This window comes from Amphibalanus amphitrite, unplaced genomic scaffold (genome assembly GCF_019059575.1).
Source record: "Amphibalanus amphitrite isolate SeventyFive unplaced genomic scaffold, NRLGWU_Aamphi_draft 000283F_arrow, whole genome shotgun sequence".
In the NCBI taxonomy this organism is placed as follows: domain Eukaryota; kingdom Metazoa; phylum Arthropoda; class Thecostraca; order Balanomorpha; family Balanidae; genus Amphibalanus; species Amphibalanus amphitrite.
The window spans coordinates 244,785-260,508 of NW_024881778.1; the positions used below are offsets into that span (position 1 = coordinate 244,785).

The window sequence follows — 15,724 nt, forward strand, 5'->3', positions numbered from 1 at the left end:
GCTCCGTACAGTGCGGGAGGCCATCGCCCTCCGCCGAGACGCACCATGAAGGCTCTCCAGTTCCTGCAGCCGGAGCAGCGTCTCGAGGTGCACGACGTGCCCTGGCCCACCGTCAGCGCGCCGCACGACGTCATCGTGCGCGTGGCGTTCGCCGGCGTCTGCGGCACCGACCTGCACGCGCTGTCGGGCCACTACCGGATAGCGCCCGAGTGGACCACTATGGGCCACGAGCTGAGCGGCCTGGTGGCAGAGGTCGGCGAAGCCGTCTCGTCTGTCGCCGTCGGAGACCGCGTTGTCGTCAACCCGAACCGCGGCTGCGGCGTCTGCCGCGCCTGCAAACTTGGCAACAACCACTTCTGCGCCACGGAGAGCATCAGGGACAGCCTGGGCTTCTGGCGGCCGGGTGGCTGGGCGGAGGCGGTGCGGGCGCCAGAGGCGGACGTCCACCCGCTGCCGGTCGGCGTACCGCTCAGCTCGGCCGCCCTCTGCGAGCCGGTCGCCTGCCTGCTGCACGCGCTCGACCTGTTCGAGCCGCTGCCGGCGCACGGCCGGGTGGTGGTGCTCGGGGCCGGCATCATCGGCCTGCTGACCGCCTGTCTGCTGCACCACCGCGGCATCACCGACGTCACCATCAGCGAGCCGGGGCCGGCGCGGCGCCGCTTCGTCGACGGCCTGCGGCTGGGCTACCGGGCCGCCGCTCCGGCCGAGCTGGCCGCCGAGTTCGCGGCGCTGTCCGACGAGCAGGTGGCCGCCGAAGGCGTGGACGTGGTCATCGACTGCAGCGGCTTCTGCCCGGCCATCGAGCAGGCGGCCGGCTGGCTGCGGCGCGGCGGTGCGCTCTGCCTGTTCGGCGTGGCGCCGCCCGAGGGCCGCGTCTCGCTCAACCCCTACCTGCTCGTCACCAGAGAGCTCTCGGTCAGGAGTGCGGTCGCCAGTCCCGATACGTTCCCGCGCGCCACGGCGATGGTAGCGGCGCTGGGCTCGCGCTACCTGGACCTGCCGCGTCTCGGGGTGGAGCTGTTCAAACTGGAGCAGTACCAAGAGGCCGTGGATAAACTCAAGAAGGGAGAAATCTCCAAGGCCATGTTTGCTATGGATGATACTCTCGAGTAACTACGTGCATAAAGTTGCATTATATTCACATTCAGATTTGCGTTGTGGGATACGACTTTAAAGTTCGGAACGTTTTTATTCATAGGCCACCCGGTGTATTAGGTATGCAATGTGCATTCAAAGTGAGATAAATAGGTACACTTTGATGTGTCGAACATGGACGATGTGCAAGGCAAAGAATGACAGATGGAGAAGAGAACTACAGTGAAATGTTATAAAAGAATGGAATTGAGCCATGAGTGAAAAGCACGAGAAAAAAACGGCAACGGATTCTTGTGTAGGTACGGAACTCCGGCGGCGGAGACCAAAGCTTAGTCCTGAATTTATATGAAAACACGACACAAAGACGGAAATCTGAACAGAACACAATTGTTATCATTTCTAGCCGCCTTACGACATACATAGGGTGAATAGGTCAAAACGCCCCCATTAAGCGCGAAACCTTCTGACACTCAACCCAACACAGATTACTCAAACCTTTGGGCACCATCATGTAGCTCATTCTTTTTACTACGCTTTGAGACCACTGGCGGATCCAGGGGGGCCACGGGGGCCATGCCCCCCCCCCCCCAAGGCCTAAAGTGGCCTGTTTGCCCCCCCCCCAAAAAAACGCCAGAAAAATTGCTAAGAAAATATACCTTGATGGAGGTTTTTAGCCACTTGGTGAAGTAAAGCTTTCCACAGCATAATATGGAAGCAATATAGTAGCAGTGATGGTCAGTCAAAAGTTGCGCGAGCGGAGTCGACCTTAAAAAAAAAGACTGTTGTTGGCACGTGTTTATGGCGCGGCAGCTGGTAGTTGGCGGTGTTTCGCGTGGTGTGGCATAACTGGCGGATCTGGGGGGGGGGGCACGGGAGCCTGAGGTGCCCCTGACAGGCCCGTGGTGCCCTTGCTAGGCCTGTGGTGCCCCTGGACCCTGGCAGGCCTGTGGTACAGTCCACAGCAGAAGTAATGTGGGGTTTCAGTCATGGGTATGTTCTGCTTCTGAAGCTTAGGAACGATTAGCCAGACTACAATGAAACTTTGAATGTAGCTTATATGTATCGTCACCCTTGCAGCTGCAACTTTAGCTATTGACATCTTTTTTTCAATCACTTCGCATTAAACAATCGCCAGTCAAAGCCAACCTTTGAGTTTGGTAAAACCCTACATTTCTTTAGCGGTGGGCTGTACCTCTGGCGGGCCTAGGGTGCCCCTGCTAGGCTGCTGATGCCCCTGGGACCTGACAGGACTGTGGTGCCTCTGACAAGCCTAAAGTGCCCCCAACAGGCCCGTGATGCCCCCGACAGGCCCAAGGTGCCCCTGCGTGATGCCGTGATGCCTGCGAGGCCGGTGGTACCCCCTGCGAGGCCGGTGGGGCCCCTGACAGGCCCATGGTGCCCCTGCTAGACCGGTGGTGCCCCTGGCAGGCCTGTGGTGCCCCTGCTAGGCCGCTGGTGCCCCTGGGCCCTGACAGGACTGTGATGCCCCTGACAGGCCCAAGGTGCCCCTGCAAGGCCGGTGGTGCCCCTGTAAGGCCTGTGGTACCCCTGCTAGGCCTCTGGTGTCACTGACAGGCCCATGGTGCCCCTGCGAGGCCGGCGACGCCCCTGGCAGGTCTCTGGTGTCCCTGACAGACCTGGGGTGCCCCTGACAAGCCTGTGGGGCCCCTCACAGGCCCGTGGTGCCCTTGCTAGGCCTGTGGTGCCCCTGGCGGGCTGGTGGTGCCCCTACTAGGCCGGTGGTGCCCCTGACAGGCCTGTGGTGCCCCCGGGCACCAAGGGGGTCATGACCCATGTGGCCCCCCTTGGATCTGCCACTGATGCATAATATATTGATTTGTAAAGGCGTTATGGCTTATGCAATATGCAATTGCAGGCACTTGGTATCCCTCACTTATCCCTCATTGGGGCTCTGGCGGGCTCCTGAGGGCCCACGTCTATCTCCGGGAGCCCATATAGACAGGCTCCTTTGGGTCCTTTCAGTACACTATAGCATAAGAGGTCTCCATGCGAGTCCTATACATACATCTGAGGGCGTACCCTGATGTCTGAGGTACCCAACTGCAGCTCCAATGGTCTCTTCTTACACTGGCGGATCCAGGGAGGGGGCATTTAGGGCCATGTCCCCTTCCCAGAGGCCTAAAGTGGCCCGTTTTCCCCCTCCCCCAAACGATAATGAAACATAGTTCAATCAGGGCGTGGCCCAGGAGCCGAGTTAGACAGGGCTGTTTTACCACCTCCCGGCCCGCAAAGGAACCCAAGCACTGACTCGAAGCGGGTTAAAGGAAAAGGGCCACCTTCGTGAAATATGAAGATATCGTTGTTTTTCATTTTGATTTTATTATTTTTCATTTTCTTTTTAAAACTGGTGCCAGAAGTGCACAATTCGCGAAAAAGTATTTAAAACTATTTAACATATTGGTACTATGTTGATACTCTCTACGGCACCTACTGTATGATGGCATAGCGATGACGTCACACTCAAGCCAATCAGCGTTCAGAAGACAGACTCGTCGGATTGTGTCAGATAAGCTGATTGGTTAAAGCTGAGCTGGTTGGAGCTGATTGGTAAAAAAACCAATGCCTCGCCGCGGGTGGCTGTATTGTCGGATAAGAACGCATTCCTGGGATAAGGACGCATTCCTGGCGTATTTTCTTTTAAAATTGCCGATAACTACGAATGGAGGCCGAAATCGGCCGTAAGGCGGTAGACAGGTAGGTTTTCGGACACGGGCTACAAGATGGCTATCTCAGTTTCAATCCCCATGTTAAAGCCAAAGGTGGCCCTTTTCCTTTAAAGAGACCCTCCCACCTTCAAAAAAGTTAATGAATTGGCATGAAAGTGATGTCGCTAGGTTCAGAAAGGGCGAAAACGAATATCTACCAAATTTTATCGAAAAATATTCACCGGTTTTCAAGAGATTAGACTTTTATTTTTGTTTACTTTTTGGGATATCCGCTGCTGTTCCTAGCGACTTTATTTGAAAGTGCGGCATTTGTTGCGCGCAAAGCAGCCTATACCACCGCATGCTACCAAACGTTTTAGTAAAATATTAAAAAATCATTAGATATCCGCTGACGTCACACATTCAGAGGGGTATCCAAAAGCATTAGCCCCTCTGAATCAAAATGCTGCAATTTTGAAATTCAATATTTCCGATTTAAGGCATTTCTCGATGTTGTGAGTGCGTGCCGAAACCGGTAATTGTGAGCCAGGGACCCCATTTTGGCTATCTCAGCTCAAATCTAATGTTAAGGTGGGAGGGTCCCTTAAACTGGTCGATAAAAACAATGGTAAGTGTTTACAAAGTAATATAAAGGCATGGGTCGGGTGGGCTACCATTTATATATTTTTCTTTTTAGTTAAAAAAAAATTCATAGTGTCAGGGCTGTGACGAAAAATAAGTGGCCTAAATCCGATGAGAAAACAGGATTTGGGGGTACCCTAGGTTTGGCTCCTGCATGAGTTGCCCCCCCCCCCCCCAAAACGCAAGCCTGGATCCGCCAGTGTTTGAGACCAAGAAAAGACACCTGCGTGTGGTATTTAACCCCCCAAAAAGGTTTTCGCATGCCCTTACAAAAGGGCGTTTTGCCCCACACCCTGGGTAATACGCCCACACCCATGTGCAAAGCGCCCCCACCCCATCCAGCAACAGAAAATGATGAACATGGCAGAACTTGACGTCATTCTGAAGTCATTTGTGATCAACCTATCATAGCCTTTGGAATAAAATTTTGTTGCAATGTGTAAAATGGATGCCCGGAGGAGTCCTGAAAGTTTGGTGACGATATCTGCAGTCGTTTAGGATATATCAGCAAAAAAGGACGGGGAGAGGCCTTTTCGGCACCCACCTACAGGGCGCTACCCTGCACTCTCACCACCGTGCAAAACGCCCCCCTTTCAGAAAACTGGGGGCGTCTTGCCCCATGCATCGAGTAGGCGTCTTTCCCCATCCACTCCATTTCCGGTCAACAAAATATTGACAAAAAAACGCGCCACTAACGCCGTAGCATAATAAATTCAACAGAATGGCAATAAAACGCAGTTTTTGGTGATGTGCACAATAGCAAATTTTGTGATATAAAGAGGGCATCAAAATCTTAGGAATCTTCTGTAAAAACAACAAAAACAACACCCAAAACCAACATCAGCACCTACCCACGCTGCTCCTCAAGACGCAGAACCGGAAATAGAGACCTACGTAAACAAGCAGCTGACTGTTCTGAAAGACAGGATAAAACACCTATCCGTCGATAAGAAATACGATTTTTTAGGGGAGGCGTTTAACCCAGGGGTGCGTTTTCCCCACAGTTACCCTAACTCCGCAGGAAAGAGTCACTGCCTGCTACTCGTCTGAAATTGAGTGCATACCGAACACCGATTACCGGTTTCCACGACCGGATATCTGGCAAATACACCAAACTTGACCAAATTTAACTAAATCTGTTGAACAACAAATATCTTTGAAATGATTTTATTTCACTGCTTTTCTCGAAAATACAGTCTGAGAAGTTGATAAATCAGCTAAACGTCGTCAGACCATCAATCCTCCTTGACCGAGGGGTTGAGGTTGCGGGCAAGGCTTTGTCGGTTTGTTGTTGGGTTTGTCGCGGCCGCTGACAGGTTTGTCGTGATTCCGGGTGCTCGGAACGCTTCAACGATCGTAACACAACACTCAACTGGCACATCGAACCCGATCACAACAGACACACCAGTCCTGGTCACAACTGGCACACCGGTCCTGGTCACAACTGACACACCAGACGCGGTCACAACTGACACACCGGACGCGGTCACAACTGACACACCGGTCCCGTCCCGGGCGCTGGTCACAGCTCACATGCCATAACGAGCCGGCTGTTTTCTGTTTACCGACAGCTCAGTCACGAACATAGACGTCTGACGACACCGTCCCCACGCTCCGGCCGCCGCGCCGGGCCGGGCCTCCCCGTGTCCTCGCCGCCGCGCTGCACTCGCGGGCCTCACACCATACACGTCAGGCCAGTGGCTGCCTGCCTATATAGTGTGGCGCCGGCCGGCCGGTCCGACAGAGGCCCCCCGGACGGTCGGTGGGTGCTGTCGCCCCGCCGCAGTCCGGTGACGGTCCCAGGATGAGGCCGGCTGCGCTGGTGACGGCGCTGGTGCTGGTGCTGGCGCTGGTGCTGGTGCTGGTGACGTGCTGCTCCGGCCGGCCCCAGGAGCTGGAGCAGGGTCCCAGCGGCGGGAGCCTCGAGTTTGTGCAGATCATCCGGGTGCGTTGCCCGCCGGGGTTCGTCAAAGTCAACGGCCGCTGCACGCGACTTGGTGAGCTCGCCCATAGTGCGCTCATCTTTTCGAACACAGCACGAAACCTGCTGACAGAGTGACTGAGAAAACTGGGTAGTGCACGTTGTATCGTAGAGCGCAAGGTAGAGTGTAGCGTTAAACCCCGTGAGATTCATTGATGAATTCAGTTACAATTCCCGATCAATCGCGTACCGCTGTGTGATTGTTAATATGGGCAAATGTTTCTTGCCAGTCGGGGAAATGGGAGTCAATTACAAATAATCTTCATGAAGTTGATGATCAGTAACAAGGTGAATAACAAGCAATGTGCGCCAGCCGGCAGCCAGTGTTCCAAGTAATTTATCCAACAAATCTCATACTGTGTTCAAAGAGACGTTAACAATGAGGGTCGATTGTCGAACTAAAAAAAAAAAACTCTTATGGACCGGGGGATGGGGACGCCCAGTGTTCAGGGACCGGCCTCGGAGGGTGTGGTTCGCTCAGGGACCGGACTCGGAAGGTGGGGTTCTCTCAGGGACCGGACTCGGAGGGTGGGGTTCGCTAAGGGAATTTAGGGGAATTGAGGATTGAAACTACAATAGATATGGAAACGGCAAAAAAGCTAATAAAACCTAAAAATCTAAAAACAAGAGCTGCCTCACTTAAAGGGAAGCCGGAAGCGTGATAGGTACACGAGATTCTAGCTCAACTATGGAGGTCAAAGGACAAAACACTTTTCAACTAATTTCCACTCGGTCCGTCCGGCCGGTTGGCAATGCTTGTTGAATAACACTGCACAGGTAGATATGTAGATCAGAGTGTGGTGTAGATCAGAGTGTGGCAAGCTAATATGATGCTATTGCTATCCTCATAAGATAAGGCACTGTGATTTTTTCACGCCGTGGTTTGTGTTTTTGTTCGCAGAGAGAAGACGGGACGACTTCCCACCGCTGACCGTTCTCGTCAAATAGTCTGCCCAGACCTCCAACGGAAATACGGACATCGCGCTGTCTGCGACGCGGTCCGTGGTGAAATGACGTAAAAATGAGACGTCTTCTTGGCTAGGTATAACTAAAAGTTGATACCTGCACGATAATGGAAGCGGTGACACCATTCGCTTTGAGGAAACCGCCAATAAGGGCAGGGCCTCCTCTAAGGATTTTTCACTGGGTGGGCAAAATTTTTCGCCGTTCCCCTGCCCAAGGGCAGATCCAGTCACTTGTTTTGGGGTGCAACCATTTTCACCTGCGACTGGGGGGGGGGGGCGGGTTAAGGCCTATGTCACTTTCACAGTCAACCAACTGTGCCATTCATAGTTTAACGTTTGTCGTGTGTGATGTGGTATTTCGTGTGTATTTCACCTTATAGGTATGCCTATTGTCTACATTAGTGATGTCAATAACGGAAAATCAGGATACCGATACCAAACCAAATGCCACCCAAAACCATGAAAACTACCGAAACCAAACCAACTTGGGAACATGAGGGAAATACCAACTTAGTACCGAATTCGTATCCTCTTATACATTAGCCGGATTCGTAATACCAACAAAATACCAACAACATTAGGATCAAAATACCAAATACCAAGTTGGTATCGGTTTGGTATCGGTATACCAAAAAGTTGGTATCCGATTGACATCTCTAGTCTAGTCATTTAGAATTTTAAGAAGACTGCAAATGTGCAGAGTTAAACTTACTATGATTGCTCCTTGAACCAGAAATCGAATAGGTAGGTGATGCTTGCTGCCTCTTTTTAGGAGGCATGGTCAGCTTACTCTTGGCGCGTCCTCTTGATCTAAATACGGCTTTTATTGACCTTAATCTACTTGTAATACATCCTTGGCCTTGTAGCGCGCTACCCTGCTGGCCCATGCCGGTCTTTGAGGGTCCCACACTGACCTCTGAGGCCCCATGCTGGCCTGTAAAGGCCCATATTGAACCGAGGTCACCCGAGGTCACCAAAGGTCAATGACCTGACCTGACCTTCAGGTGACCTTGACACCCACCCTTATGTATGGGAGCAACATCAAATCACATGTTTGAACGTTTGAAACCACGAAAAGCTTGCAAACGCGCGGCTAATGCGAGCCGACATACGCCGAATCGCGATTTCGGCCAAACATGGTCACGGAAAAGAGGTTACAGGTCAAAGGTTATTGGGGTCAGGGTGATGAAATTTTCAGGGTAGGTGTAAAATTGATCAATGCGAGGGTACTGAAAGTTTCGTCGCGATCGGCCACTTTTTACGCGAGTTATTCGCGAAAACCTTAGGGGGGTTGCATCAACCACCCCCCTGTGCCGGCGAGGGTTAAGGTCCTAGGTCATCGGCTGACCTTCCAGGTCAGGTCATGGACCCAAAAGTCGGGAAAATCGGGACGTTGGCTGTTAGAACGTCGTAAAGGGTGGCTATGGTTTTTCGGGGTGCTGATCACGAATATCATGTTAGTTATGATCATGGATGATGTCTTCATGCATTTAGATCAGGTCGGGTCAGGTCAGGTCAGGTCAACCAGTAAGGGTTTTGCCGGGTATTCGTAGTAGGTGGCAACCTCCTCTGACAGCTTCGTAACATGTTACGAAGGCACCAAAACTACTTCGTAACATGTTCAAATGGTTGCTAAATTCGAATTCAGCTAAAAAAACTAGCCCAGAAACATGTAAAACTCGAAAAAGTGAACCGAGGTCATCAAAGGTAGGGGAGAGCGGGGAGAGTTGTATCATGTCCAAGTTGTATCAGGGCGAATTGTGCCAAACTTATCCAATGGATAGCGCTCGCGACACGACCAGCCGACGAGGTTTTCCGGGCGCCATCTTTCCCTGTTCTGTCTTGTGACTGAGTGGAAGCGTCTCGAAGTGAGAGCCGATTTTATGTTTTTTTAATGTCATTCTAAAAAAATAAGTTGCAAGAAAATGTGTGTTTTGGGCATTTAGATGTGCACGAATTTGAAAGATCTCCGTGGCGGTGGTGAGGGTAGGTTCTAAGGCTGCGCGAGTGAAAACGGACTTCTCCAGCTGTCAGCTGTTTTTTTAGCACGAGGATGTTTTTTTCCAAGATGGCGGCTAGGTACATGTTGTATCAGAGCCGGGTGGGGTATGTTGTAACATGTATGTGTGTATGTATGTATGGGTATGTTGCTTTTGATCGCGAAAGCTAAGCCCTGGCTCGCGTTTGTAGGTAGCTAGTCAATGCTCGTTCCATTTCGGCACAATGTGTTGGCTTCTATGCTCTTAACGGGCCACTTTTGCGTCTAATCTGTTGATGTTTCGTTCGGATTGCACTGACCTAAGTTTGGTCTAATAAAGTGAAGCCTTTGAGCATACCTATACATTGTATTAACCCCATTTAATGTTGTTGTTATGTTCAAAACCAGAAGCAAGCACACTCCCTGAAACGTGAAATAGTGATACAAATTACCCCACCATGTGATACAACTCACCCAAGCCATGGGGCAAGTTGTATCAAAAACATTGTTCTATTTGGCAGACCGTAGAAGAAAAACTGGTAGAGGTAGCGGAAAAGTTACTTTGCACAAAAAAGCAGAAGAATCAAGGAAGGGGATAGTATGGAAATAATGAGTTTATCACGGATACTTACGAGGTTATGGGTCTCGGAGTAAAAACTGATACAACCCACCCCACTCTCCCCTACAGTGGGTCTATTTAAGATCTCCAGAGCCACCACGTGGCGCTACGGTTGGGGTGGAGCGAGTCCAAATCGCGAGGGGAGTGAGGTCACCGGTCATTGTGGGGGAAGGAGGGAGGGGAGTGACGCGCTATCGCGGCGCGAGCGTGCGTGCGCCGGGAGTGCACGGTTCGTCGGAAGGTCATCTCAGGCTCAAAAGAAACGGTATATACCATTCGAAAGCTGACGGTGAGCTGAATCCAAAAATGTAATTTTTATCAAAATCGACCGATGGCCTTTTTTGAAAATTGCGTTTTTGTAAAAACTTTATAATGTTTTATTCAACGGGCTGTCCCGGACGTTATTGAAAACATAAACATGTATTTTTTAGTTCAAGTGAAAGCTGAACGCCAAAAGAACAGTATTTAGCGAAACAATATTTCCAAACATTAATATGCGTCTCCCACAGCCGACAATAAGGCGCAATCACACAGCTCAGTGTCACGATGGACCAAAGTCGGCGACACAGAAGCGTTAAATGACCCTTATCGACTCGCAGACCCGGCTCTCTCGGCCTGCCTGACCGGCCACGGAAAGAACGTTCGGCTCTCGTTCTACTAAACAAATGTCATATTTGTCAGTTTAACTGTCCACATCGCTATTAAAGTTATTCAGGATACCAGTGAAGAAAATTCATTGTTCTGCTTGATTTACAACATGCTTTAATTTACATTTTTCTTATGCATGTTTTGTTCCATCCAGCTGCGCTCAGTGCCCGCGCAGGGGAAGTGAGCGGGGTTTCACTGTCAGAGGCTGTACTAGTGACAGCTGCTCGGCCGTGCGACCGGTCAAAGGTTACCCTGCCCCACCGGGCGCTACCCCCACTCCACCCGAGCTGAGGCCGGTGCAGCCTCTGACATTTCAGTGCGGCCAATTTTCCTTATATGGGCATGATACCAACCTCAATTGAGCAAAGTGGACATGAACAAATGCAAATTAATGCATGATGTGGAGATGACAGAGCATTGAATCTTCTGCTCATGTATCCTGAATAACTCAAGTACCGACTTGAATCGTTAAACTAACAAACATGACACCCGTTTAGTAGAACGAGAGCCGAACCTCCTTGCCGTGGCCGGTCAGGGGGGCCGAGAGCGCCGGGTCTGCGAGTCGATAAGTGTCATTTCACGCTTCTGTGTGGCCGACTTTGGTCCATCGTGACACTGAGCTGTGTGATTGCGCCTTATTGTCGGCTGTGTGAGACGCATATTAATGTTAGGAAATATTGTTTCGCTAAATATTGTTCTTTTGGTGTTCAGCTTTCACTGGAACTCAAAAATACATGTTTATGTTTTCAAGAATGTCCGGGACAGCCCGTTAAATAAAAGATTATTAAGTTTTTAAAAAAACGCAATTTTCAAAAAAGGCCATCGGTCGATTTTGATAAAAATCGCATTTTTGGATTCAGCTCACCGTCAGCTTTCGAATGGTATATATCGTTTCTTTTGAGCCTGAGATGACCTTCCGACGAACCGTGAGTGGGCCGCCCGCCACCTGCGCCGCGGCTGAGGGGAAGGGATGATGGTTGCGGGTGCCTTCAGTCCGGTATGGTGGTATCCTTTTCATGTGCAGCCAGAAAAAAATGCACCTGAAGGGAATAATCGTCTCAAACAAACGGGCAAGCGAAAAACGCCATTCACTTAAGCAAAATCTTAAACAAATGACAATTGAAATCTAGGACCTAAACTTTTAGTCGACATTTGCATGCTGTCTTAGGCCTTTCTAAATTGTTCTTTGAGTTCCATGTTTATTCATTGTTTGGCACGCTCAGCATTGGTGGGCTTTATCGGGTCCAAAAGAATAAAAAAAAAAAATAAGGGAGAAGAAAAGAAAAAGGGTTGATATGGGGCCAGAAAATGACCAAAAATATTTTCTTAAAGATTAACTTAGCAAAACCTTTAGGTGCGACAATTTTAACGTTGTTGTGAGGATACTGGGAAAAGCTAAATCACCGTTCTTGTCAGTGTTGCAGAAGAAGGAAACGTTTTGGTTCTTGTCTAGATAAAGCCAGAGCCGGGAGTGAGACTCGAACTCACTACATCGATTTCCGCTCACAGGTCACCCACCCTCTACGCTACGGGCATCTATCGCCCTGCGCAGCTTGCTGGACAGTGTTTCGGCCAAAGTTGTTGGTTGGATGTCTGACGTCTGTCAATGTTACGAGGCTAAAGCCCGAAGGTAAATGAGGGAGCCGAACCAGATTGGACCGGGTTAAACCAGGTTGCACCTACACGCAATCATGGTCAGACAAAGCATAATTTCGGGTCAAATATTTTTATTAAATGATCTTATTGTTTTTAACTTATTAATTCAAGACTTAATGCAGAAAAATAGGATATTCGCCCACGCTTCCCCATCTTCTTTTTAACGACTAAATTTGAACTAAATTTAACGACTAAATTTGGCCCGTCATAAAAAAGGCCTGCCGTTATAATTATTTACCCAAGAGCGCTCTACACAAGAAACGCCAGCCAGTCAAAAACCGGCCAACGATACGATCTTTCTAGTGCTTTAACCCTCGCCCTGGCAGGGGGGGTCGATGCGACCCCCCCCTAAGGTTTTTCGAAGATAGCGTAAAAACGGCGGCGCGCAGCGCCGCCAAATTTGGCACAGCCTATGGGGCAACCTTTTTACATATGACCTGAAAATTTCAGGTCCGAGTGACCTAGGGTCAGGTCACCAGGTCAGATAAACCGGTACAAGGTCATGGTCAAATTTCAATTTTCTTTTTGCACCTGTCCTACTCACAGTTTTGGACTGATTTCCTTCAAACTTTCAGGATGTGCTAAGTTCACCGATCGGTATAACATATAGTTCGGGTTTTTGAGGTCACTGACCTGAGGTCAGCTAGAGGTCATTACGTCGTAATGTTAAGCCTATGGGAAAATACTAAATTCGGAAAATACTGGAGATATCCGCTTCATTCCATCACTTTTGTGCTTTGAAACCACAGTACTTAGCAGCAGGTCACTTGGTGCTTCTTTGTTTGGTGTACTTATCCATGGGTCAGGTCAAATGAGGTCAACTGAGGTCAAATGACGTTTTTGCCAATAACTTGGCACACAATGACGCTAGAGCTTAAAAAAGAGTATCATTGTGTTCCTGGTGATCAGCCGAATCGAATGATATGCGATATGATGCAATTTGGTTAACTTGAACTTAATTTATAAATTTAAGTTCACTTAAAATTTAAGAAAAATTTTAAGTACACTTAAGCAAGTTAAAAAGTATATCATTCGACGCGCCTTGACGTGCTGAGTTCACTGGTGCTTTTCTTTTCGCTCTATCTGAATTAGATCAAAAGTTATAAGCGAAAAACTTTTGACCTGCTTTTAGCGAAATTTTTACATTTACACCCCCCAAAACCCCCCTAAATATTGACCTAGAGCAACCAAATTTGCACAGGGGCGAGAACTCCAGGGTGCCCACCTACCTACCAAATTTGGTGTTTCTAGGTGCCATAGGAGCCAATCGCGAGGGGGGGGGTCGCATCGACCCCCCCCCCCTGCCAGGCCGTGTTATGAAAAATGCCCTGCCAGGGCGAGGGTTAATTATATCAATTGAAAATTTCAGGAGATACGAATAACCTTAATCCTTAGAGCTACTGGACGCTCGCAGCATTCGCTAGCATTCCATTGCCAGCTGCATTGCCAACATCACATATGCATTTATTTGAGTGCATCATAGTTAGTTGTAGTTGACAATAGATAAACCGGCCTTAGTATACCCACGCCTCATCATCCTTCCCAGCTCCCTTCCAAGCGGCCACGCTACCGGCCGCCGCGCCGGGCCGCGTATTCGCCAATTGTATTACACGAATCGGCCCATCAACTAGCGACATCTCTAGTGCGACGTCATAGCCATCCGCCGCGACAATGCATGCATTGAGGCTAGATTTGAGTTGAGACTATTTTTGCATTGTACATGGCTGTCAGACATGTATGTGTCGCCGTAGCCGAGTGGTTAGAGTCTCGGTGTGATGCACGACAGGTCGTTGGTTCGATTCTTGCTTCAGCGGTTCTTTTCTCTTAAAAAGAACTCGGTCGTAGACGCGCATTTTTGGCCCTTACGTTCGCACGCCAATATCGTACGCCCAATAAATCTCTGACAAGTGTTCATCTGATTAAGGAATAAGTTGCAAAAGAACTGCAGTTGCAGTCTATACCTGAACTACCAATTTTGTTACGGCACTGTCGATATTCGTCAAAGTCGGAAGAGCTATTATGAAACACACTCGAATGACAACGGATTCCTGTATTATTTCATCGATCAGATAAGACATGTATAGAGATAAATTGATGACAGCCCGCCGTGAGCATGCAACTTAACAACCAGTCCCAAGTTATCTTCATAAACGTCTAATATAAATCTTTTGACTTTAACTAGATTCCAAGTAAGAGGACTTAGGTATCCCCCTGGCGGCTGAAATGTAAAAGTTATAGTTAGGGCATAGCTCCTATAGATGACGCTCTGACGGCTGGAAACTGATTATCTCGTCCCGTGATTACGCTAACAGCTATGCCGAACTTTTTTTGTGAATGGTGATTCTTACACGAAAAGCTATCTAATAGCCTGCTTACCAGCGTGCGATTTTTACTTTTCATCTTAGGTTTCGCTACTTTTAGGTACTTTACCTTGCCAAGTGCCCACCTACTTTCAAAAGGTCAGCGCCGCCCCTGTCAATGCTGCGTGCTATCACCCATTGGCAGTGAGAAATATTGATCAATGAATGGCCATCGCCCAGCACCATTTGTCTTTCCATTGGCTACGTTCGCATAGTATGCACTATGCATTAGTGATGTCAATCACAGAAAATCAGAACACCGCTACCAAACCAAATACAAACAAAGACCATTGGAAAATACCGAAACTGAACCAATCAGTTGGACTGCAAATATCTATCTTATGCAACATATTCATTAGAAGAATGCCTACGTCTGATTTCTTAGGTGCACGCCGTTACAAATGTATAAAAAACGCACAATGACAGATGACACGAAAATCGAAGTCGCCGAGTGGATTCGAACCACCTACCTCTGAATCACCAGTCCCATACTCTAACCACTTCGCCACGGCGATAATGTACCCCGCGTAGCTTAAATGTCAATAACTTAAAACCTAGCTTCAATAGACGCCACCAGGGCGAGGACCGAAAGTATGACGCCACGCTGACGTCACTCAGGAGGCAAGCTATTGGTTGGCCGATTCGTGTAATACAATTGGCGAATACGCCGCCGGGCCCACCACCGCGATATGGAACAGGCCGGCTGTAGTGCGTCATTTGCCTGCGGCAGTGCCCAACCGCGCCGGGGCTGTTTGACAGGTCACCCGCACCGTGACCTCGCCACCCCCCCCCCCCCTAGCCCACCTCCCAAACGGGCCAGCTCGGTAGTGACCTCTCCTTGAATTTGACATGGACTCGACTAAGGCTCAACGCCATCTAGTTACGTCTGGAGATCCTTACTAGATCCACTGTACATGACCTGACCTAAAATTCAAGTGACCTTTGCATGACCCTAATGCATGGGAGCAACATCATATCCCATGTTTGAACGTTTGAAACTACGAAAAGACTGCATACGCGTGGCTAATGCGAGCCGACACACCGAATCGCGATTCCGGCCAAACATGGTCTCAAAAAGTAGGTCACAGGTCAAAGGTCATTAAGGTCAGGGTCA

The 15,724-nt window shown here is 49.4% G+C and overlaps 1 protein-coding gene across 1 annotated transcript; it reads left to right on the forward strand.

Moving 5' to 3' along the window:
• Positions 1-45: 45 nt before the first annotated feature.
• LOC122387344 (2-deoxy-scyllo-inosamine dehydrogenase-like) lies at positions 46-1,113 on the forward strand. The gene has a single exon (XM_043377460.1). The coding sequence runs from the start codon at positions 46-48 to the stop codon at positions 1,111-1,113; it is 1,068 nt and encodes a 355-aa protein (XP_043233395.1).
• The last annotated feature ends 14,611 nt before the right edge of the window (positions 1,114-15,724 follow it).